General features: G+C 54.8%; 1 protein-coding gene across 2 annotated transcripts; it reads left to right on the forward strand.

Moving 5' to 3' along the window:
- The first annotated feature begins 3921 nt into the window (after positions 1–3921).
- Positions 3922–19321, forward strand: COL9A2 (collagen type IX alpha 2 chain). 2 transcript variants are annotated; one of them, XM_004426015.3, is made up of 32 exons: positions 3923–4083; positions 5339–5413; positions 6665–6700; positions 6785–6847; positions 7870–7923; positions 8050–8085; positions 8179–8202; positions 8535–8588; positions 8919–8972; positions 9079–9126; positions 9368–9424; positions 9506–9559; positions 9891–9944; positions 10345–10398; positions 10489–10542; positions 10668–10721; positions 11843–11896; positions 12323–12376; positions 12615–12668; positions 13644–13688; positions 14090–14143; positions 14750–14803; positions 15066–15119; positions 15206–15277; positions 15524–15559; positions 15713–15757; positions 15849–15881; positions 16053–16199; positions 16483–16537; positions 16842–17030; positions 18027–18104; positions 18536–19321. In XM_004426015.3, exons 1-32 carry the CDS (start codon positions 4012–4014, stop codon positions 18733–18735), a joined length of 2067 nt encoding a protein of 688 aa, XP_004426072.2. In that variant the 5' UTR covers positions 3923–4011; the 3' UTR covers positions 18736–19321. The 2 variants fall into 2 exon arrangements, with proteins under 2 accessions (XP_087302331.1, XP_004426072.2); XM_087446205.1 differs by lacking the exon at positions 16053–16199 and having other exon boundaries at positions 3922–4083.
- The last annotated feature ends 5086 nt before the right edge of the window (positions 19322–24407 follow it).

Raw genomic sequence — 24407 nt, forward strand, 5'->3', positions numbered from 1 at the left:
ACATTCACACAACACAATAGACATCTGAGAGATCCACACAGCCATATGTCTGAAGGTGAGAATGCTGGACCCTCCTGGGAGGCAGTGGAAGGAGGTAAAGAGATCTCCTCTCCCTCCTCAAGTGACAACAATCCAGGGCGTGGAACCTCGCATGGCAGCCAGCGCATGACACTGAGAGGAGAAGGGGAAAAGGGCAGCCCTCTGCGGGAACATGTGTGCTCTCAGAGTTGCCTCCCAGCCTGTGGGAATGCTTCACACTGAGGCAGCTAAGCAATTGTGGGGGCGTCCATACCAAGCTGAGCAGCCCAAGCCAGCAGACAGTGAGTGCAGAGCAGGGGCACATGGGATCACACATGTGAAAGAAAGTGCCATTCACCCCCCTCCTGCCTGATGCACCAGTTCGGCCAGTCAGCCAGAACAGAGGACCCCTGCCAGAGCGCCAATGCATATGTGTGTAAAGCAGCAGCGGCCAGCGGGCAAACGCAGATGGGCCCTATCAGCACAGCTTTCAATGGGCAGGCACATCTGCCAGGGGTCTTAGAGGGCTCAGAAGACACAGCTCCTGCTTGCTCCCCTGGGGCGGCAGGTGGAATCTGTGACCAGATACTACTGCTAGGTGATGGCAAAAGTCCACCCCATCAAATTGCATGAAGAGGGCCGGCCCGTGGCTTGGCGGTTAAGTGCGCGCGCTCCGCTGCTGGCAGCCCAGGTTCGGATCCCAGGCGCGCCCCGAGGCACTGCTTCTCCTGCCATGCTGAGGCCGAGTCCTACATACAGCAACTAGAAGGATGTGCAGCTATGACATACAACTGTCTACTGGGGCTTTGGGGGGAAAAAAATAAATAAATAAAATCTTAAAAAAAAAAAAATTGCACGAAGAGGTATATTAACACTCCAGACCAGAAGGAAAATGACAAGTACCCAGAAATCAATCCTGAAGTCACAGAAATTTACAATCTAAATGACATAGAATTCAAAATAGCTATCATAAAGAAACTCAATGAGTTACAAGAAAACTCAGAAAGACAGTTTTATTATCTCAGGAATAAAATTATGAACAGAGGGAATTCTTCACAAAAGAGATTGAAACTATAAAAAATCAGAAATGTTGGAGATGAAAAAGACAATGAATGAGATAAAGGAAAATCTAGAGTCCTTAGAAAATAGAGCTTATATTATGGAGGACAGAATCAGTAATTTAGAGGACAGAAATATAGATATGCTGCAGATGGAGGAGGAGAGAGAACTAAGACTAAAAAGAAATGAAGAAATTCTCTGAGAAACATCCAACTCAATTAGGAAATGCAACATAAGGATTATAGGTATTCCAGAGGGAGAAGTGAGGGAGAAAGGACCAGAGAGCTTGTTCAAAGAAATAATAGATGAGAACTTCACAAACCTGGAGGAGCTGGAATTACAAGTAAAAGAAGCTAATAGAACTCCTAATTACATCAATGTAAAAAGACCTTCTCCAAGGCATATATTAGTTAAACTGCCAAAAGTCAATGACAAAGAAAAAATATTAAGGGCAGCAAGGCAGAAGAAAATAACCTCTCCCTGCTCCTTAAGAGGTATATGCCATTGGCTGGAAACTTTAGCCCATTTCTTGTGGGTCTGAAGCCTTCCCTAAGATTTCTCTTGGTCAGCTCCAGCTTCCGCTGAATTGGTTCAGTTTATAAGCCCAAGTGTGGTAGGTTGTACTTTCCAAAGATGGCTGCACTAATATATGTCCCATCCCCCATGCTCTTCTTGAAATGTGATATTGACACTCGTCCATCAAAAGGTGGGGTCTCTGTTCCCTTCCGTTGAACCTGGGCAGACCTTTGTAATTGCCTGGACCAAAAGAATGTGGTGACATTGATGCTGTGTGACTTCTGAGGCTAGGTCCTAAAAGGCAGTTCTGCTTCAGTCTGGTGTTCTCCTTCTCTCTGAGCTGCTATGTAAAAAGTTCCGTTATCTTGAAGCCGCCGTGCTGGAGAGACCCTGTGGTAAGCACACAGAGATAAAGGAGAGAGCTGCCCAACAAATTCCAGCTGTTCCAGCCCCAGCTACAGACACCAGACATGTGAGCCTTTCTAGATGACACAACCCCAGCCACCATCTGCCTGCAACCTCATAACAGACCTCAAGTGAGAACCAACCAGCAGACCCATTCCTGAATTCCTGATCCAAGAAACTGTTGTTTTAAGCTACTAAGTTTTTAGGTGATTTGCCATGCAACTAATCCGCTAATGTGTGCTGTCCAAATGTGAAGGTGATCCCCTGTCTATAATTTACACACACACAAAAAAAACTTACTCACACCAGGCGTTTGTGTGTTTACCCCACAAAGAGATGAAGAAATGAACAACATAAGACCAACAACTTTGGACGTTCCATTTCTCAGAAGTCATTTACACCTATTATGGCACTCCCTCCAGGCAATGACCATCATCCCTCTCTCACCGCCTCCTCCTCCCATCTTACTTCCTCCAAGCTCCAAATTCTTCCTCACTCAGTCCAGCAGAACAATTAAGTTCTCTCAAGCCCTTTCTCCTAAACTCAGCTCCAGGAACCCCTTTCAAAACCCAAGGCCCTTTGCTACCATGCCCAATGGAGTTGGACTTTTCTAGGTTCCAGAGGATATTCCCCTTGACTATCTTAGCTGATCTGTTTGTGGTGGTCTTCCTCACATTGGTGCAGGCGTCGTAAATAGAGCGTCCTCAATAAATCATACTGAAAGCTAAAATGTATCAAGCACCTACTAGGTGCTGGTGCTAGGTTATGCATTTCACACGCATCATCTCCTTCAATCTTCACAAAAACCTTGTAAAATAGAGATTATTATTATTCCCTTTTACAGATGAGGAAACTGAGACTTCATATAGTTTTAGGTGCCTGTGGTCATGTTATAGTTAGTGACAGAGGCAGATTCCAAAGCACTTACCAATATTGCTTAAGTGAATGAAAGAGAAGGTAAGGGACTCAAGAGAGGCTATGCTGGACAGGTAGGCTCTGGAAACTCTGGGGAATGAGGTGGTGGTTGTTTCCATGAACATGGAGGAGATCACCCAGAGTGATTGAGAAGGCCCAATCCGAGAGATACTGATGCTTAATGGAGCTGCAGAGAAGAAAAGGCAGTGGAAGAAGAGAGTTGCTGCATGCTGGAAGCCCGGAGAGGGAAGACTTTGAGGACAGAATGGCCAAGGGCAGGCCCAGGTGCCAACAACCTTCTGTCTGAAGGACTGAAAAAGAGTTGGGCCTCACTGGTGACCTCCAGAAGACTGATCTCGCAGCTGGAGCAGAAACAGGGAGGTGAGGAGGAGGTGTGGAAGTTTAGAGGTGGGGTGCAGACAACTCCGCTAAAGACTTAGCAGTGAAGCAAGAGGAAAGAGGCAGATGGGTGTCTTCACAGGATGGCTGATCCAGGAGGGGCTTAGGTATATTTTAATACAGAAGAAGCCTGATTGTATGTGGAGAGGAACGAGGTGGGTGGGGGCTGGTCGGAGTCTGCTACAAGGTCTGCAGAACGTGAGGCTCGCTCGGCCTGGGCCCTGGAGGAGAGAGGACCGATCCAGGCCGGGCTTGCAGACAGAATAGGCTGAGGACGTGCGGCAAGTGACGGGCGCGAGGGCTGCGGGTCAGGGGGAAGGTGCTGGGTCCTGGAGTTCAGGCTGGAGGAGGGCTCCGACGGCCCTCTACTTCCTGACAGAAAAACAGGACCATGGTCTCGGTCCTGCAGCCCGGCCTCTCCTCGCATTACCTTGCCGGGGCCTCCGAGAAGGCCGGGGCGAGGATGGAGGGTGGGCACTGGCGGCTGGACCGAGCGGGGCGGAGCCGGGCGCAGGGCGCCGGCCTCCCTCCCCCGGTCCTCTCAGGTGACAGACCCCGCGGGCCCCCGCCCCGCCCCCCGCATATTCAGGAGGCCAGGCGCGCCGGGACAGGGAGCAGCCAGCGCCGCCCGCCCGGAGCCTCAGCCGTCGGTGCGTGCGTGGGACCCGGGCACCGTCCTCCTCGAACCCGTCGCCCGCCATGGCCGCTGCGGCCGGTCCCCGCAGCCTCCTTGTTCTCCTCCAGGTGCTCGGGCTCGCCCTGGCGCAGATCGTAAGTCCCGCGTCCACTCCCGCGCCGGGGTCCGGGGTGCGGGGTCTGGGGTCCGGGTTTCAGGTCCAGGAGTCTGGTGAAGGGCTCTGCCTGTCCCCTACCCTCTGCTGACACTCTCTAGACCGAGGGGCCGCTTCGAACAGTGCTGCGGCGCAAGTCCCCTCGGTAGGCGCACATATGGGGCACATCCCCGCACCGTGAAAGGAGGTGGATGAGCCGGGGAGCCAGAGGGACCCTGTCCCGAGATGCTCGGCCCTGCCCGGGACAGGCAGCGCGGGGCAGGAGCTGGCGCCGGGTCCTGGCAGCCCGGAGAGCCCAGGTGGCGGAGGAGACAATGGTGCCCATTCACGGGGCTCCGGAGCCTCCGCCCCCGCCGCCTCGCAGGGGGCGCCGGCTCCAGCCAGACGCCGCTCTCGCCCCGCGGGTGCCTCTCGGCGGGGCCCGCGGGCCTGCGTCTCACTTCCGATGGCCGGCGGGGGCTGCGGGCCTAACGGGACGCGGGCGCGGCGGGGCAGGGCCGGGGCGCCGTCTAGTGCCCAGAGCGGTTCGCAGCTCGCCTGCCGGGCGCCAGCCTGGGGAGGGCGCGGGCACCTGGCGCGCGCACGTCCCTCCTGGGTCAGGGCTGGCCCCCAAAAGAGGGCCACCCAAGGGTGAACGGAGGAGCAGTGCTGGGAGAGGGGTGCTCTGAGTGGTAGGAGAGAACAGGCTTCCTCTCCCTACGCACCCCGCTGCGCCTCCCCGACTTTCTCTTCGGGTTTTACCCGCACCAGGGGGAGAGGAAGGGGTAACTACTCACCGTCTATACTCATTGTTCATCTAAACATAATACGAGCAACCATTCATTGAGGGCCAACTGCCCGCTAGGCACCACCGTGCCTGCCATCTGTGGTTGATTGGAGCCATCTCCATCTATTCCCCACCACGGCAGCGCAAGGACGACGTGGTACAGTGGCAGGAGTCGGTCAGACTTAGGACGGAATCCCGGCTCCACCACTTACTCTCTGTGATCATGGACCCCTTAATCTTTCTGAGCCTGTTTCCTCAATTGCAAACTGGGGATCGTAATAGTATCCGCCTCACAGTTTTGAGCATTCCATAAGATCATATAGGTAATGTACACCGTTTCTGCTACACAGTAGGTTCTCAATAGACGGGAGTTCCCGGCTCCCTGCGGGGCTCCCTTTCCCAGGGGAGGTGCACCCCCGGGACGCCCAGCTCCCTGCACTGAGGGCTGCACCCCTGTGTGTGTTTTCAGAGAGGTCCGCCAGGAGAGCCGGGGCCCTCGGGACCCCCGGGGCCGCCAGGAGTGCCTGGATCCGACGGCATCGACGTGAGTCTCTAACCTGGGACCGGAGAGGGAGGGAGGCTGCGGACAAAGGGGAACTTTGTGAGCATTGGGAATGGGGGGTGGTGAGGTTGGTGTCTGGAGATGCAGTGCCCCTCGTTGCCAGTAGGCGGCGCCGGCCTGCACAAGGGACCCGTTTGTTCTGCAAAAACCTCAAACCAGCCCAGAGATGCAGATCCCGTTATAGCTGCACGCGGACAAGGAGCTGCTGTTCCGTCTGCCGCCGCAGCTCACAGCGATTCCTTATCCCCCTCCCCTCCTCTCCCTTCTTTTTCGAGTTGGAGATGCCTTAACCCCTCGCCCTGCCCCCTGGCACGTCTAGATGCTTCTTCAGCGTAGTTTGGGCAAGACCACTGACCAGCTGGGGCCAGACTCCTGTCTCTTCCCTTTGCATTTTTCTCCCGGATTTAGAACCAGCTGGGCTTGTTCCCTGCTCTCCTAGCATGATGAAGGTTAAATACCTCATTCTGGAGGCTCCCCCAGGAGGTCAGCTCCATGTTTACCCCTCTGGACAGACTTCTATTCAACTTGGTGCCCCCACCCTCCAAATACAGGGCTCTGGGCTCCCGCCAGCCTTCTGGCTGCTGTAGGCTCTGAAATGCCAGGGCACAACGAGGGGTACTGCAGGCACCAACCTTACCACCCCATTCCCAATGCTCACTCTGGGGCTGAATGTGACTCCACAGGCCCCGCCTGTCCTCCACCAAGAGTCCTTTGTCACCGAGGAAAGAGGTCCTTCCCTCCTTGGGAACAGATTGAATCTGTCCCCTTCAAAGGTCCGCTTGGTCCTTGCCCCTTTTGTTTTCCTGACCCCAATTCAGAAGAGAGCCGCTGCCCACTTCACTCATCTCCCCTTCATGGTTTTCCAAAAGCCCCAGCTTTCTTCCCACGCTTGCCCCAATCCAAGACGCAGCAGCTCTCCGAGGTAACATGGAGCCCAAACCCCATTTACAGGTCTCATAACAGTCACCTTCCCAGCATCAGCATGTCTAAAACCCACCTGCATGTTGATATCACCCTCTCCGGCCTGGCTGGGGTTGGTCTCAATTCACCTATGAGGTTTTTTTTGAGGGAAAGGGAGCTATTTTACTAAAAAGTACAAGGCTGAGGAGACCCAGGACAGAAGAGAAGAGAGTGAGGAGAGGAGCCTGTGGGACCAGCCAGCCAGGGCCTGCGTGAGCCCATTGCGGGTAGCATGAGCCATAGCGTGCTGTCTCACCAACTTGTATCTTGCAGGGTGACAAGGGGCCCCCTGGGAAAGCTGGCCCTCCGGTGAGTGCTTTTTCCTCTTTGACCTTTGACCCTTCCAGTTCTTGCCCTTCTCTGGCTAATATCTACCTCACCTCTGTTTTCAAGGGACCTAAGGGAGATCCTGGCCAAGCGGGGCCAGATGGGCCAGACGGGAAGCCCGGGACCGATGTAAGTACCTGAATGTGGGGTGGAGCAGGTGAAGGCTCCACCCACTGGCTTCCAGAGCCCGGTGCTGGCATCTTCCCTGCTCTTCTCTTCAGAGCGGGGCAGCAGGATAGAGACTGTACAGCTGTGAGCCCCTCTCACTTTCATATGACTTGTGACCTCACTGGAACCCCACGCCCACCTGAGAGCTTTGGATCACGGGCAGATGAGGGTGTAGAGAGGGGTTCTATTCTTCTGCAGCAACCAGGATTTAGTCTCCAGGTATCGGACTGAATACTCTGGGTGGTCCTGTCCTTATGCACTCCTCTTCCCTTCCCCTCCCCACCCCCTGGCAGCCCCAGGTGCAACTCAGGAAAGCAACATTATTTGGCTGATACCACAGAGTTCCCAGGGGCCCCAAGGTCACAGGCTCCTGGATACAGCCAGGGGCATTGGGACAGTCATCTGATTGAGGATACACTTGGGTCAGTCACTGAAACACGGGAGGAAGAAGAGGCCCCCATGAGTTGCCTTTGCCTTGCTGGCTCAAGAGGTGCCCACCAGGGCTGTGACCAGCCACCAGGGCCCCTCTAACTCGTTCACACCCTGTAAAGATTACAAAGCCTGTTGCCTTTCACATCAGTTTTCACATCCCCCCAGAGAGGTAAGCATGATTATTAACCCATTTTGCAGATGAGAAGACTAAGTCTCAGAAAAAGTTGCCAAGGGCAGACATCAAGAAAATAGCCAATCCAGACCCGTGTCTAGGTCTTCTAGACTCCTAAACTGAGAGGCGTGAGGCCTGGGCTGACAAATCTTTGGGCCTTGGTTTCTCATGTTTCAAAAGAAGATAATTGTTCTGCCTGCCTGCCTCCCAGGGTTACTGTGGGCACAGGGCGGGAGGGAGAGTGAGGTGTTGAGGCCCCTAGGCCTTCAGGATGAAAGGCAGCCTGGGCCCACCCAGGAGAGCCCTCCAGATCTGCCCTGCCCCATGGGTCAGGGAGCAGGTTTGTTCCTTGCTGATGTTCCTTCTCTTTCTTCCCCAGGGTCTAACTGGAGCCAAGGGGGAGCCTGGCCCCATGGGGATCCCTGGAGTCAAGGTAAATGGCCTGCTGGGGACTGGCCAGCATGGGCAATGTAGGGCCAGAGTTTGGGAGGGGCTGTGGTAGAGAGGAGCAGGGATCCAGGAGACCCCAGCCTCTGAGCCTCTCCCAATGTTCTTGCAGGGCCAGCCTGGGCTCCCAGGTCCCCCGGGTCTGCCGGTGAGTAGAACCCATAAGGGCTTCGAGGGACCCTTGGTGGGTAGGGGGGACTTGCAGAAGGAGCCATGAACCTAATCTTTCCTTTTGTTCCAGGGCCCTGGCTTCGCTGGACCTCCTGTGAGTCATCAGGGATGAGGCAGGGTCCCTGGGACTCCCAGGGAAGGAGGATGCAGAAGGGCCTCCAGGGGACTGGCCATCATGGGGAGGACCCAGCATGCTGTGATGGTGTCAGGAATGGGCAGACTTGCCAGAGAACTCTGGGCCAGCCCACTCTGGGCCTATCCACTGGCTCTGGGGTTCTCTGGCCCTTAAAGCCTTAATCTGTCAGTCTCTCTGGGGTTGGTTGCAAAGTAAAAGTGGGGAAGGGGGCTTTGGGTGCCCATTCCTACCTTTGTGTAGGGTGGTCTAACCTTCCAAGGCATCCTGGCCAGTGACATCTCTGTTCCTAGGGACCACCTGGACCTGTTGGGCTCCCTGGTGAGATTGGAATCACAGGCCCCAAGGTGAGCCCCAGCCACCCCTCTGCTCACTCTATCTCCTGCCCTCTGCCTCCAAGCTGGCAAGTTGAGTGTCTCTTCAGGAGTTCCTGGGCCGGCTTCTGGCCACCAGGGAGCTCCTCCAGGTCTGGGGCAGAAGCCCCTCTGCTAAGCCCACCCTGTTGTAGGTCTTTCAGGGAGGCCCAGGGCTGGGGCCATTGATCTTCCCAAGAGCCCAGATCTCAGGAGGTGACCTGGAGGGCAGGGTGGACAGGGCAGTTGCAGGAACTGGAGGAGGGGACAAAGGTGACCTGGGGGGGGCTGGACAGGTATAAGTTGGGCCTCTCTTGCTTCCAGGGGGATCCTGGACCAGAGGGACCATCAGGGCCCCCAGGCCCCCCTGGGAAACCGGTAAGCGTCCTCAGACCTCCCACATGGGGAAGGACAAGTGTCCTTGGCGCAAGCTTGGGGTGGGGAAGGTTTGGGTAAGGCTCCATCTCCATACATCTCCTCTCAGGGCCGCCCCGGAACCATCGCGGGCCTGGAAGGCAGCGCGGATTTCCTGGTGAGAGGCGGGGCCTGGGGCGGCGCTCATGCGGGGAAGGGGCGGGTCGGCTGGAGACGGGGCGGGCGTGGAGATAGTTTCGGTCAGGGAGATAGGGTCAGAGGGAGATGGGGAGGGGCTGGGCAGAGGTGCGGCCAGGTGGGGTGGGAGGAGCCTTCGGGAGTGGGCAAATGGGGAAACACTGCCAAGTTGGCCTGGGGCAGGCCAGTGACCACAGAGCCCTGCGGGATGTTCTTTTCAGTGTCCAACCAACTGTCCAGCGGGAGCTAAAGGCCCCCCAGGATTGCAGGGAGTGAAGGTGAGCGCGTGGCCCGAGTCTTGCGGGGCGGGGCAGGTGGTTGGGAAAGGACCTCACACTCTGCTCTCCCCTTTGCTTCAGGGGCATCCTGGCAAACGCGGGGCTCTGGGAGATTCCGGCCGCCAGGGGAAGCCGGTGAGTGTGAGGGTTGCGGGCCGTGGGAGGGGGTATGTGGAGAGGGCCCTACAGAGGCCTCCGCCCTTCATCATCCCTTCCCCTTCCACAGTGGGTCTCTGGGGACTGAGCCTTGAGGCAGGAGGCCTATGTTCTTAGGTTAATGTGTCTCTGGGCAAGTCCCTACTCCTTGCTGGGCCTCCATTTCCCCCATCCATCTGTCACATGAGACCGTGTGGGTTCTAGGGGTCCTTCCTGTCTGATTTTGCTGGGAAGGGGTGGTATCTTTGATTGTCTGTGTATTTGTCTCTCCATCTGCCTGCCTGTCTGATCAGTCATTCCTGTCCGTTAGGGTCCTAAGGGCGATGTGGGTGCCTCTGGAGAGCAAGGCATCCCTGGACCGCAGGTAAGGAACACTCCTCCCAGGACCCTGCTCTCCTCGTCTTGGGAGACCTCAGTAGAGTCATTTCCCTGCCCTGGCCTCTAACTTGTAAAAAAGACGCCTGTGCCCAGCTGGTGTGTCTCTGGGTAGGGAGAGGGTGCCTGAGGCTGACTATTAGAAATTGGGGGACAGGAACCAAGGCTGTCAGCCGGAAGACTTGGCTGAGGCCCAGGTTCTGCCACTGTCCCTTTGAGTGACCCTAGCAAGTCCCTCCCCATCTATGAGCCTCAATGTCTCATCTGTGAGATAGGGACTCTGCTGCCTGCCCCAGAGGGGCATTGTGAAAATTAGGGGTGGGGGTCAGGGAAGGAATCATGAAGTGGGTCTTGTAATTGCCATCACTGTCATTCTTCTGTCTCAATAGGGTCCCCAGGGCGTCAGGGGCTACCCAGGCATGGAGGGACCCAAAGGAGAGACAGTAAGTGATCTGGGGGTGTCCTGCAAAAGTTGGCATGACCAGCCCTCTGGGGTCCAGCCAGGACTGACCACAACCCCTACCTCTCCCCAGGGTCCTCGTGGGTACAAAGGCATGGTGGGCTCCATTGGCGCCGCCGGGTCCCCGGTAAGTCTGCTTCTGCTCACCTCCCCACTCACACCTCCTCCAGGCTAGAGCTCCTGGGGCTGCAGAGGGGGTGTGGCTCCCCCTGAGCCCATGTAACCCGGATTCCTGTTTGTCTTTCTTGCCAGGGTGAGGAAGGTCCGCGGGGGCCACCAGGCCGAGCTGGGGAGAAGGGCGACGTGGTGAGTCCTCAGGCACCCCGTGTCCAGTCAGCGCCCCTCCGAAGTACCGGGCAGGACTCAGCTCCACCCAAGGCTGGTGTGTGTGTGTGCGCGCGTGCACGTGTCTGAGCAAGTGTTACTCTGTGCATCTGTGCGTGTGCGTGACTGGTGCGGGGGAGAAGCGCCCATGCCTAGAGCCCACTCAGCCCCGCTCAGCCCCCACTCCTTGAAGCCCAGCCTGTTGCTGATCAAATTCAGAGACTCCAGTCCCACCGTCACTGGGGCCAGACAATGAAATTCCAGCAAATCAGCCATGGGGCTAATGGGATTTGGTCCAGATCCCAGTTCTCTTAACTCTTTTTTTTAAAACAATAGAATATTTCTTTCCAGCAGTTTTGAGTTTACAGAAAAATTGAGCAGAAAGTAAGCTATTTTTTAAAGTTTTTTATTTTGCAAGTTTTTAAACATACACAAAAGTAACGAGAATGATAAATGCACCCCCATACACCCATCTCCCCAAATTAACATTTTGCCATACTCACCTCATCCATGCCCTTTTCTCCCTCCTTCTCTCTTTGTTCTTGCTTTGCTCTGATATTTTCAAGCAAATCCTTAACATCATGTCATTTCACCCCTAAATAATTCTGTATGTATCTCAAAAATAAGGACTTATTCTCACCTAATCACAGTATCATCATACCAACAAAATTTTCAGTTATTCCCTAATATCATCAAATAACCAGTCTGCATTAAATTTTTCCCAATTATCTGAAAAATGTCTTTTCAAGGTTCTTGTTCAAATTGAGACACAAACCAAGTCCACGCCCGCATTTGGTTGCTGTGTTTCTTCCCACATGCGTCGCTCAGGGCCCTGCTGGGGCCTCAGTGAGTGTGGCGCCCTCCCCTGTCCTGTCGCTGCATCTGCCCAGCCCAGTCCTGCTTGGCGCTGACCTCTACTCCCTCCCGCTGGGTCCAGGGCAGAAAGAGCTCTCCCAGGCCCCTCTCCTCCAGCCCCTGCTCAGCGTGGCCTGTGCCAGAGGGCCCCTGAGACCCAGAGGTCACTGTTCTCAGCTGTTCCCCTCTCCGAACAGCCAGACAGTGTTCAGCATCCTGAAGGTGACCTCATCTCTGTCTACTTGCAGGGCAGTCAAGGTGTTCGAGGACCCCAGGGAATAACAGGCCCGAAGGGAGCAACCGTAAGTGGCCCAGGCCCACCTGGACAGAGGGCAGGGTCCAGTCAGCTCTCCAAGCCCTGAGAGGACAAAGATCCTGGGATTCTAGACTGAACTCTGCTGCAGGCAGGCTGGCTCTGTCGCTTCAGGAAATGCCCTCTTTCTACGCCTTAGTTTTTTCACCTGTAAATGGGGTGATGATGTAGAAGTCATGGGAAGCTTGCAGCAATCTGGGACTCTTCTCACCCACACAAGGGAAGGACTGTGGTCCATCCCCTGAAATCCCCCTCCCACCTCTACTCCCCTCCCCTAGTTGGCTAGTGGGTCTCCTCAAGATGACCAGACTCACTTCCTACCTGCACACTGCAGCTGTCATAGAGGGACATGGGTGAGTGGCCTGACCCCAGGCATCTCTCCATTGTGTCTCCCTACAACTTTCCTCCTGAGCAGGGTCCCCCGGGCATCGACGGCAAGGATGGGACTCCAGGCACACCTGGCGTGAAGGTAGGAATGGGGACTGCTGGTGGGATTGGGGCAGGGGTCAGGGCGCTTCCCAGCTCAGGCCCTGAGTCCTATCACACTGATCCTGGAGGCCTAGGAGCCTGGGATCCTCAGGTGTGTCACTGGCATATTCCTTCTTGCCTCAGGCAGGGCCTCAGTTTCCCGGCCTGCACTTGGGTGGAAGCCATGGACTTCCGTAGCTGGTGCTCTCATTTGTGCCTCTGGTTTTCTGTCTCTCCAGGGCAGTGCAGGTCAGGCGGGGCGGCCAGGAAACCCAGGCCACCAGGGCCTCGCGGTGAGTATGGGGTGGAGCCCCGGGGGCCGCCCCACGGTAAGCTGCTTCTCCTCAGAGAGGCCAGGCTCTGTTGCTCACCTCCCCATGGTGGCATGAGTGGCTGATGAGCTTGAAATCCACATGCCCAGGGCTCCTGCTTTAGTCCTTGTGCCTCTCCCGGCCCAGGCCTCACCACTACCTCTGTGGCCTCTGGCCTGGCTTAGGCCTCATCATTTGGACAATTGCTCCAGCCTTCTCTTTAGCCATTCTAATCCTCCTTGTTGGCTAAGTAGAATCTGATCATTTCCCTCCTAAAGCACCTTCCATGGTGTCTCCAGGGAAAACTCATTCTGTCCAGTCATTCATAAAGAGTTACTGAGTACCCGAGGTACACTGGGTGGCAGGGAGACACTTATGACCAGGCCAGCTACAATCCTTGTCCTCACAGCTCATCTTAGCTTCCAAGGACTACCATAATCTGACCCCAGCTACCCCTCCTGCCGCATCAGCTGCTGCCCCTTCACGTCCTCTCCCTTCTCAACACTGCCTCCGTTTTTCTACCTCAGGCCTTTGCTGGTCCCTCTGCTTGGAATGTTCTTCCCCGTCTCTCTGTGCCTTCTCACCCTTCAGGCCCACCTCCATCCCACACTTTCTGGGCTCCAGTCCATGAGAACCCCACCACCCCCCAGTTGGGGGTACTGAGGCCAAGGTCTGCTAACATGCCCATGTGTAGACTGTGTTCCTGTATGCACTCACATGTGCCTGTGAGCACATAAGTGTGCTCCTCTTCTCCCTATGGACCACGGACCCTGGTAGGCAGGCCCCTCTGTACCCCGTCCTCTCCCACCAGTCCAGTTTATGATGCCGTGGCTGGGCCTGCTGCTGTTCAGCTCCCACAGGCAGCGGAGGATCTGGCTTGGGGATGGGAAGCAGCACAGCAGGTGCATGGGGCTCCCCCATGCCAGGGCGGAAACTGATGTCGGCTTCTTTCTCCAGGGTGTGCCGGGCCAGCCCGGGACAAAAGGAGGCCCTGGAGACAAGGTGAGGTGACCCCAAGCTGGGCGCAGATTGGGCTTCATCTGGGCAAGGGAGCCTGGGGGCAGGGATCAGGGGCATGGCTTAAAGACTGCAAGACCCAGGCCTCACCCCAGGCTCAGCGACTCAGCCTGGACACAAGTCCCTTGGGCCTAACCACCTCCCTCTTGCCACGCCCTCACCCCACCCCTCATCCTTGCTCAGTGGAGACAGGATGGCGTGGCTCCAAATCCAGAGGAGAAACAAACACAGGAAGATCAGTGGTGTCCAGAGGACCTGACCAAGAACACTTCTCCCCTCCCCAACTCATCTGGATCTAGAGGCTGTCTAGAGTTCACTGGGGCTTCTCCAAGGCCAAAGCCTGACTGGGCTACCCAGACTGACCTTAGAACTGTGTTTTCCTGCAGGGTGAGCCAGGCCAGCAAGGCCCCCCTGGATTCTCTGGTCCCCCTGGGAAGGAGGTAAGTGCCCCCTCCTCTGACACAAGGGCTCTTGCTTTGGCTCCCCAAGCCTGATGACCCTGCGTTCAGCGTATGGGGCCTGAGTGAGACGGTGGGGTGGAGCCCTAGCCTGAGGATGCCCTGGGTGCCAGCCAGGGCTCTGCCACGCCTACTGACCCAGGGAAGCTCCCTTCTCCTCTCTGGACCCCTGTTTCCCTACGTATAATGCAGTGAGGGTGAGGACTGGTTCTGCCCCGGGGTGTGACCTCCCCAGATGGCCAAGCTGACTGGGGCTGAGAATCCAGCAGGCGGTCATTCATTCATTCCATAAACATTCACCAAATATTGCAACTGTGCTAGACACTGAGAAGATAGTCTCCTACTCACATGGAGCTTACCGCTTTTGGAAAAGACAGACATTAAATAAATGATCACATGATGGCTAATTACAATTGTGGTGAGTCCTAGGAAGGGAAAGTATGGGGACCCAAAGGAAAGAACAGGGGTGAGGGAAGCCTTCCCTGATGAAGCAGATTAGCTGAGCCCCAGGGTGGGTAGGGGTTGGCCAGGTGTGGAAGGGAGGGATCCACCAGAACTACTGCTTACCCCAATTTCTCTGTCCACCAGGGAGAACCAGGGCCTCAAGGAGAAATCGGTCCTCGGGGCATCGTAGGGCAGAAGGTAAGTGCCTGGCACAGTGGCCCCTCCCTGGGGGCCTTTGCAGCAGCTGGCACTGCTGGACCCAGCATCTGCCCAGTCCCACCAGCCTGTGTGAGGCCTCCCCAGCCAAGGTCTGAGTTTGCTGGTCTGTGAAGTGGAGTGAAGGGCCTCCATGCTGGTGACAGCAGGAGTGGAGGGCAGCCGACCATGCAGGGGCAAGGATCTGGCAGGGGGAGGCTGCCCCTGCTGATAGCCGGAGTTTGACCCTCTCTTTCCATTTCAGGGTGACCAGGGTGAGAGGGGGCCAGTGGGGCAGCCAGGCCCTCAAGGGCAGCAGGTAAGTGCAGGGTGGCTGAGATGGGCGGTGGGGTGCGTGTCTGGGCACCTCACCTGATTTACTCCTCTGGTTTCTTTTCTCCTTAGGGCCCCAAGGGGGAACAGGGGCCCCCCGGAATTCCAGGGCCCCAAGGCTTGCCAGGCATCAAGGGAGACAAGGTACCAGACGGGGCTGGAAAATACCTGGGAAAGAAGCCCTGAGACCCTGGGCGAGGGGTCGGTGGAGCTGTTAGATGCTGGAATGCTCCAAATCCTCGCGCAAAAATTACTTTGCGGGGAGCCTGGGGGGCGAGGCGGAGCTGCGGAGGAGGGTGTGGCCGGGAGCCGGGGTGGGGGGGGCCCTGTGGACCCAGCCCTCCCTGGAGAGGGGAACTCACCAAGCCCGCGACCTCCCGCTTTCTGCAGGGCTCCCCGGGGAAGACCGGCCCCCGTGGTGGAGTGGTGAGTACAGCGCCGCCGCTGCCCTGCCCTCGGGGCGCCCGGGGCGTCGCGGTGGGGCTGGGGGGGATGGGCTGGGGGGGATGGAGGGGAGGGTGTCACAGCCTCCGCGCGGCAGCTCCACCGCTGCTCTGACCCGTTGTTCTCAATTTGCAGGGCGACCCGGGGGTGGCCGGCCTTCCAGGAGAGAAAGGCGAGAAGGTGAGCGGGCTGCGCGGGGCGGTCGGGGAGGCGGTGGGCGGGCGGGCGCGGGGGCCTCACCTCCTCATGACCCCGCTTCTTTGTGCTGCAGGGCGAGTCTGGCGAGCCGGGGCCCAAGGGACAGGTGAGTCCTGCCCCCGCGACGCCGCTCTCCTCCTCTCCCGCCATCCCCGCCCCCCTTCCCTCTCCAGGCCCACGCGCCCACCCCCTCGACCCCCACCCCATCCCGGACACCCTCCCGCTCCGGCCCGTGAGTCCTCTCACCGCTGCTCTGCACCCACCCCGCTCCTGGCAGCAAGGAGTCCGCGGAGAACCCGGCTACCCGGGCCCCAATGGGGATGCGGGCGCCCCAGGAGTGCAGGGCTACCCTGGGCCCCCCGGCCCTCGAGGACTGGCTGGAGATCGCGGCATGCCGGGACAGCCCGGGAGACAGGGCGTGGCGGTGAGTTGGTCCCCGGGCGAGGGAGAGTCTCCTGGGTAGGAAATCTCTTCGGAGTGCTGCTTATCCCCCTAAGGCTGGGAGTTCCCAGAACTGCTGGCTTCTCTGAGGCTGGGTCCAAGCTCCAGATCAGAGAAGACGAGTGTGGGTGCAGCAGGAGGGATTTCAGTCAGATGGTGAAAATACTTCCGGTGAGAAAATGGGAGCAGGAGGGAGTCATAGGGCACAGGAGCAGTCAGCCCTGGCAGCGGGGGACTTCTTCCTGAAAGGCCTTCTCTGCTTTCAGGGCCGAGATGCCAGTGACCAGCACATCGTGGACGTGGTGCTGAAGATGCTGCAAGGTGAGGGGAGGGCTGGCAACCCCTCCTCATAGTCAATGTCAGGGCATGGCCACCCTTCAGGAGCCTCTCCAGTGGCCTTGCCAGAGAGCCTGGAGTCCTGGGTGCTCCTTCCAGCTCTGCCTCCAAGGAGCTGGGGACCTTCCATACATCCCTGCCCTCTCCAGACCTTCGACTTCCCAACATGCGAATTGTCTGCACACCTAGGGGCCGGGGGCCATCAGGATGCTCTGCCTTCCCATTTGACTGAGATCACACCCATCTCAAATACTTCTCTCTCTCTCTCTCCCTCCCTTCTTCCCTTCAGAGCAACTGGCAGAGGTGGCTGTGAGTGCCAAGCGGGAGGCCCTAGGTGCAACTGGCATGGTGGGTCCCCCAGGACCCCCTGGGCCTCCTGGATACCCAGGCAAGCAGGGACTCCATGGGCATCCTGGCCCTCGGGGCATTCCTGGCATCGTGGGAGCCGTGGGTCAGATTGGCAACACCGGGCCCAAGGGTGAGTGCTGTTCTGGGGTGGGGGTGGGGCAGGAGGCTGGGGATTTGGCCTCCGCCAACCCCAGGGGTCTCGGTTGTGCCTGCTGATTGCCCAGCCTCCTGTTTTCTTTCATCATTCCCCTCCCCGGGATGAGGTACAGGCACTTCCCCCATTCCCTCAGCCAAATTTTTTAGAACTCCTGGGCTTGCTTTCTCAGTAGCAAATTGATGGAAATGAATGTACTATTTTATAACGTGGATTTTTTTTTTTTAATTTACTTAGTGGTACCCCACAAACATCTTCCCATGTCTCTAGAAGTGGGGAGGCAGATTAGCAAAGTAGGCGGGCTCAAGAGTCGCAAAACGATTATCAATCCAGACTCGGCCACTTTCTCTTGTGGACCTTGAACAAGTTACTGATAATCTCCCTGGGCCTTAGATTTATCATCTGTAAAAGGGGGATATTAATAGCAGCAGCCTCATAGCGTTGTCATTGTGCAGATTATATTTAGAGGTAATTTACATGGAGTTGGCACAGAGTAAATGCCAGCTATTGTTATTTTTTTTTTTTATAAAGATTTTATTTATTTTATTTTTTCCCCCCAAAGCCCCAGTAGATAGTTGTATGTCATAGCTGCACATCCTTCTAGTTGCTGTATGTGGGACTCGGCCTCAGGATGGACGGAGAAGTGGTGCCTCGATGCGCACCCGGGATCCGAACCCGGGCCACCAGCATTGCAGCGCGCGCACTTAACCACCAAGCCACAGGGCCGGCCCACAGCTATTGTTATTATTAGACACTTTCCTGTCATGAACTTTATCGGCTGTATAACCTTCCATCTTTTGTCTGGACCTTCCTTTATTTAACCAGTTCTGCAGTCATTCCAACTTTCCCCTATTATAAACCAGCACAAAACAGGAATACTTGCTATGTGTGAAATAGAAATTAAATAGCAACCAAAGTAGAAAACACATTTACCAGTTCTGAAAAACTAAAGGCTTCCTTCTTTCTCTGCAGGAAAACGTGGAGAGAAGGGTGACCAGGGAGATGTAGGACGTGGGCATCCTGGGATGCCTGGGCCCCCCGGGATCCCAGGTAAGACCTTGGCCCTGCACAGCTGCAGTTCTGTCCCTCAGCTCCGGGAATGACCCACAGACAACTGGGTCTCTTCCGTGGAGGCCTCATGCTCAGTGAACTCAGTCCCACATGTCCAGCTCTTGCACCCCCGTGGAGCACCCAGGAGCCTCTGGGTGGAGTCTGGCCAGGAACTGGACAGCTGGGATTCTGAGCATTTCCTGGTTGCACCAAAATCTGCACCAAACGAAGGGACATTTGCTCCCAAGACTCACTGATGGGAAGCTGGGAGTAATGGACAATCACATGTGACTCGCAGAGCCTGTCTCTGGGGCAGCGTCCCTTCTTCCTGTGGTGTCCTTGGCCTCATTTTCTCCACCTGAAAAATGGGACTTAAGAATTCTAGAGTTGAGACAGGAAGCCTTCATGTTTTGACCTTCTCCCTTTCACAGGACTCCCTGGCCGGCCTGGCCAGGCAATCAATGGCAAGGATGGAGATCGAGGGTCCCCAGGCGCCCCTGGAGAGGCAGGCCGACCTGGTCTGCCAGGCCCCGTGGGGCTGCCAGGCTTCTGTGAGCCTGCAGCCTGCCTCGGAGCCTCAGCCTACGCCTCTGCACGCCTCACGGAGCCTGGATCCATCAAGGGGCCTTGAACATCAGGCCAGGAACAGAGCCCGGCGGGCATCCTGGGCGGAAAGGACCAGGTCCCCTCTGGGTGGACATGCACCGCATCCCTCAGCCCAGGAAACCAGCTTTCCCAGCACCTTCTATCTGGGACCTGGGAGTCCTGAGGAAAAAGAAATTCTGTAACATGGGGGAAGGGAAGGGAGGGCATCGAAGTGAAAAGGTGAGGCCGACAGACAGGGCAAGTGTCACTGGAGAGTCCAAGCTCCAAAGAGGATGGGGTGGGTTTCCCTCCTGGAGCACCACTTAGATGTTACCAAACAAACGTCTCTTTAGTCTGTGCCATGCTCCACTGGCCTTCTTGTCCTCGGGGCACGTGGACTAAGGTCTCTGCCAGTTCCTGATCCCGTTTCCACCCCCTGGACTTGCTGGGTGACTGCTGCTGGGTGACTACCCTGAGGTGGCTGTCCTTAAGCCAGCCCCACTACTTCCCTCCCATCTGAGTATTTAAACACCCATCTCCCTTCTCTTTCTGGCATTACCGTCTTCCACCACCCCCCTAGAGCCACCCAGGCCTTTCTGTAAATAAAAGCCCCCAACTGGGGTATAAACCAGGATGTGAGTTGTTGGGCTTAATTTCTCATGATTTGGGAGTGGGAGGTTGTCGCCGCCCCTCCATTGCCTGGCAGGATAGTTGGGGGCTCCAGAAGGGGAGGGTAGTGGGTGGGGTACCCACTACCTGGGCACATCCTGAATTGTAAGCATTAGGATGGCATGGCATGTTTGAGGAACATCTGTGGGAAGAACCTGGGGGTCAAGTCAGCATGGTGACCTGTGTAATTCTGGGCAAATCCCTTCCGGGTTTTTGTACAACTGTGGCAGGGACTCAGTCATGTCCTATGGATCCCAGTAGAGCCCACCCAGTGTCTTGCCAGGGCCTGGCACATAGGAAGCCCTCTGTGAGTTTCAGCACCCACTGTATGCTGGCCCTGGGGCAGGAGCCGGTACTCAAAGATTGGAAGACTTGGCTCTTGCCTTCCAGGGGTTCCCAGGCTCCTGAGAAAAACAGATAATGGACCTGGGTGATGAGAGCAAAAGGGACATTCATCCACACCACTTTCACTACAGGGAAGTCATAACTGATGTGTACCCCTGGGGGCTTCCAGCCTCATAGCTTTGTAGGCCAGCAAGGCTGCTCCAAGCAGGGAAGGGCGTGGCAGGTACATCTGACCCATGCAAAGATAGGAGCTTTTGAAATTCAGGGAGTCACCAATCCCTTTGCTCCATTATTGATTTGGGCGTTTGTTCCTTCAAATGAAGATTCTGCTGGCCCCAGCCCCTCCTGGAGCCACAGGACTCCAGCCTGAGGTCCGAGCATTTGCTGATGCCTGGGCCCTCCTACACGTCACTCTAAACTTGGCTCTAAGTCCCCACCTAACCTGGGATGCCCTTCTCCTCCTCCAGCCACAGGGGCAGAGAACTCCCGTCACTAGGGGCAGATAAGTCCCGTCACTAGCCCACTCTCACTCCTCCCTTTCCTGTCCCTCCCCCCACACACCCTGGTGACATTTCAGCCCTCTTACCCCAATTGAGGGACTGGAAAAACAAGGTGGGGTGGCCCTGACTTCGCCCTCAGTGCTTTGGCAAATCCTGACTCACAGCATCCCAGCTCCCCTACAAGGCCCTACTGCTGCTGTGGCAGAGAATCTAGGGCTCAGGGGAGGAGGGGAACAGGATGCAGGAGGCAGCTGAAGTGTCGCCCTGAGCAGGCTCTCAGGCATTTCATACCTGGTGGGGAGGGGGTTCCCCCTTCCCTAGGCCAGTCACTTTACTTATTCTAGTGCCTGAAACCTTGGGCGTAGAGAGCCAGTCTACTCCTTGAGGTTTCCTCATGCACTGGCCGTGGGCTCTCTCCTTGTCCCTCTCTGCGACTTTCCCTGAGACTAGGTCCACTGGAGGACTTCAATTACTACTGAAAGATGATTTACAAATCCTATGCAGTGTTACACTTCATTCCTTATGACTCAGGCATTTGAGGGGGCTTATTCCTAAGGACCAGTAACTGGCAGCCTTTCCCAGACTTTTTGGTGGATACATTTCACTCAGGAAAAACCCATGTCCTTACTGTGACCTACGCGTCTCCCATAAGCCTCTCTGACCTCATGTCCATGCCTGGACCTTGGTACATTCCACTCCAGCCACACCAGCCCCCGCACTGCTCCTCAAACATGCTGTGCCATACACATGTGCCCCCTGCTTGGAATGCTCTTCCCCAAAATATCACGGCCAGCGACCTTGCTTCATGTCTTTACTCAAGTGACATTTTCATCCCCACCCCAATATTCCAGGTACCCCTCTTGTGCTTTATTATTTCTCCTTAGCATTTATCATTACTCAACATACAACATATACAACAATATAAGCTCCATAAGCACAGAAACTTTGGTCTCATTTGCTGCTCCATTCCCCAGCATGTGAAACAGTACGTGGTAAGGATCTAAGGTCTAACACAGTGACTATAGTTCATAATACTGTACTGTACTGAAATTCGCTAAGAGGGTAGAACTTAAATGTTTTCACCAAAGAAAATTTAAAAAATAAAAATCATATATATGTAAATATGAAAAAATCATTTGAGAAGATACAAAAATAAATAAAAGAAAGTTTCAAAAACAAAACCCAAAACAGTGCCTGGCACATAGCAGGTGCTTAATAAAGTTATTAAGTAAATGAATGAAATGCTCAGGATGCTCAGAGAAGACCCCCACCAATCATCAGACAGGAAGGAAGGGACCTGGTCTCAGCTTGTGTGGCTGAGACGTCTTCCAAGATGGCACAGAGCATCCAGGTTCTTCCTTCCACTGCCAAGAATGGGGACCTGCCCCTCGACAACTGAACCTTGGGAGACAAAAATCTAGTGCAACAAAAGTGAAGTAGGAACTCAACTCCCCTCTTTGCAATTAGGAAAAAGGGGATTTAGGAAGCCTAACAGAAAGAGTATCATAGCACGACAGCCCAGCCCCTTCCCGGAGGTTCTGCAGCTTCTCCTCCAGAACGCAGCCCGTGAGGACTCAGAGGCCCAAACCTGCCCCTGGCAGGGCTCCAGGAGTCTGGATGATGGGATTTTGTTTCAAGTAATTTAGCAAACCACTAATCTTCCAGCTAGATGGCCAGCGTCCAACCCATGCAACCAAAAAATCAACAGTGAAAGGGGCTTTCAGCCAGAGCCCTGGTTTGTCTCAAGTTGGCTGCTGGTCATTTTGGCAAGTTCTGAAGTGGGTATCAATATGGTGGCACTGGGTGGGCTTAGAAGTGGATGAAGCTCATTGCCAGCTTAGCACTGGTAAGAACAGTGGAGCAGCAGTGGAGAGGCTGCTCGGAAGGATCCTGGTAGGGGCAGAAATACTCGCAGGATAAATGGCAGGTGTGTTTCTTATCCCTAAAGCAAGGCGTCCATTGGTAATAGGACCCATAGCCACTTGCCTTGGTTATTGGGCCTCTGTCACACTGTTCCTGAGGTCACAATCAACTAAACTCACGTGGATCCAGCTCTAGGTGGACGAGGAGAAATGTGTCCTCTGCCCCCTTTGCAATACCCTGGTGAGCCCCTCAAACTCAACCTGTCCAAAACTGAAGTCAAAATTGACGTCACTCACCTGCCCAACCTGTTCCTTCAGGGTACCCTATCTCAGTGACTAGTTCTACCAACGACCAGGTACCCAGGCCTGTACCTGCATCATCTTTAACTCCTCCTGCCTTCACTCCTTATCACAAATTCTTCTCCATCGCTGTTGGTCTCTCCTTTTCACTCATTTGTTTAGCAAATATTTATTCATTCCACAAGTATTGTTCTTTGTCTCCCCAACTAGAATGTAAGCTTCCTAAAGGCAAGAGATTTTGTCCTATTCACTGTGCTATACCCTCAGAGCCTACAATAATGTATGGTATTTAGCAGGAACTTAATGTATATTAGCTAAATTAATGATTATATTATTCAGGAAATATCCATAAGCTTATTAAGGCATGCAAGCCTCTTAAGACCTGGCCCATCTTCCTCTCCAGCCTCATTTCTCACTCCTAACTTCTTGCAATTCCTAAAATGCCCAATGTTCTAATGTTTCGTACCTTGTTCCCTGGAATACCACCCTGTTGCCCTTCATTGTCTAGCTGACGCCTACTCCTTTTCAAAACCTGATCATGTCCTCTGGCAAGCCTCTCCTCACCCCAACTGCCAACTGGCTTAAGCACTTTTGTTTTTCTGCTTATTTACATCATAGCAATCGCGGTGAATTAGTAATATCATTAACTGTTCTTATTAACCAGTTCTTGAGCTCTTATTATCATCAGGTACTGTAAATGCTATCTCATTCCACCCTTACAACAGCCCTGTAAAGCAAGGGTTATCCCCATTCATGTTAAAAAATAAAATCTCTCTCTCAAACCCACTTCTGCCTACACCTACAGCTACCATCCCATATTTTTGCTCCCTTTTTTGGGAATAAAAGTTGTCTAATTTGGCTTCTAGCTTACCACTCCGTCCTTCTCGGATTCCTTTGCTGGTTTCTCATCTCCCCAGTATCTGAAGGTCGAAATGCCACACGGCTTGGTCCTTGGACCACATCTTTTTCTCTCACTCCTCTTGTGACCTCACTCAGTTGCAGGGCTTTAAATTTCATCTATACATCGCTAACCCAGACCACTCCCCTTAATTCATTTATCCAGCTGCCTACTCAACATCTCTCCTTAGATGTCTAATAGATATCTCAATTTTAACACGTCCAAAATGCTTCAATGATCTGCCCCTCCAAAATCCCCCCCTTTCCTCCCCGCTACCCCATCTCAGTTACTGGCAACTCTGTCCTTGCAGTTGCTTAAGCTAAATATGCTGGTCATCCTCTACTCCACTTCTTTTCTTGCACCCACATCTGATCCATCAGCAAATCCCGTTAGCTCAGCTTTCAAAGTATTTCCAGAATCTAATCACTTCTCACGACCTCCCTGATTACCACTCCAGACTAGCACCGTTTTTATTTCTTGCCGGAAGTATTGTGAGACCCCCCCAACTAGTCCCCTTCTTGCACCCTTGCTCAACATAGCAGCAAGGGTGACCTAAGTTTCTTGATTTTAGATTAGATCATGTCACTTCTTGGCCCTCCAATGGCTTCCAGTGCACTCTAGGAAAAGCCTGAGTTCTTACAACGGCCTACAAGGCCCTGTAAAATCCAGCTCATCCTTACCTGACATTCTCTCACCACTTCCTCCCAGCACACCCCATCCCAGCCACTCTGGCCTTTACCAGACTTGCTCCAACTTCAAGGCCTTTACACCTGCTGATCCCTCTTCCTGAAATGTTCTTCCCCCAAACACCTGCTTAGATCCCCCACTCACTTCCTTCAGGTCTTTGTTCAAACATTACCTTACATGATGCCTTTTTATGACCACTCTGTTTAAAATTGCAACACCCACCCTCCCCCCACACAGTCGCCTCAGGCCCTCCTTTTTCTCCAAGATATGTATCACCATTTAATATCCATTTTATATATTTTGATTGTCTATCTCCCCACACTAGAAGTGTAAACTCCATGAGGTGAGGGATTCTTCTATCGTTTATTTACTAGTGAATTCCCCAGCCCCTAGAGCAGACCTTGGTGCGGAGTGGGGGCTCGATATTTGCTAACTAATAACAAATGAAGAAATGAAG

The sequence above is a fragment of the Ceratotherium simum genome, chromosome 22 (assembly GCF_057802395.1).
Source record: "Ceratotherium simum simum isolate JZ-2026a chromosome 22, ASM5780239v1, whole genome shotgun sequence".
Taxonomy (NCBI): Eukaryota; Metazoa; Chordata; class Mammalia; order Perissodactyla; family Rhinocerotidae; genus Ceratotherium; species Ceratotherium simum.

Excerpts from the sequence above, each read along its gene's own strand:
- COL9A2 (XM_004426015.3), top strand. The coding sequence starts at position 4,012 with ATGGCCGCTGCGGCCGGTCCCCGCAGCCTCCTTGTTCTCCTCCAGGTG. Across the intron at positions 4,084-5,338 it reads GGCTCGCCCTGGCGCAGATC|AGAGGTCCGCCAGGAGAGCC; the intron begins GTAAGTCCCGCG and ends GTGTGTTTTCAG. Across the intron at positions 10,722-11,842 it reads CTGGGGAGAAGGGCGACGTG|GGCAGTCAAGGTGTTCGAGG; the intron begins GTGAGTCCTCAG and ends GTCTACTTGCAG.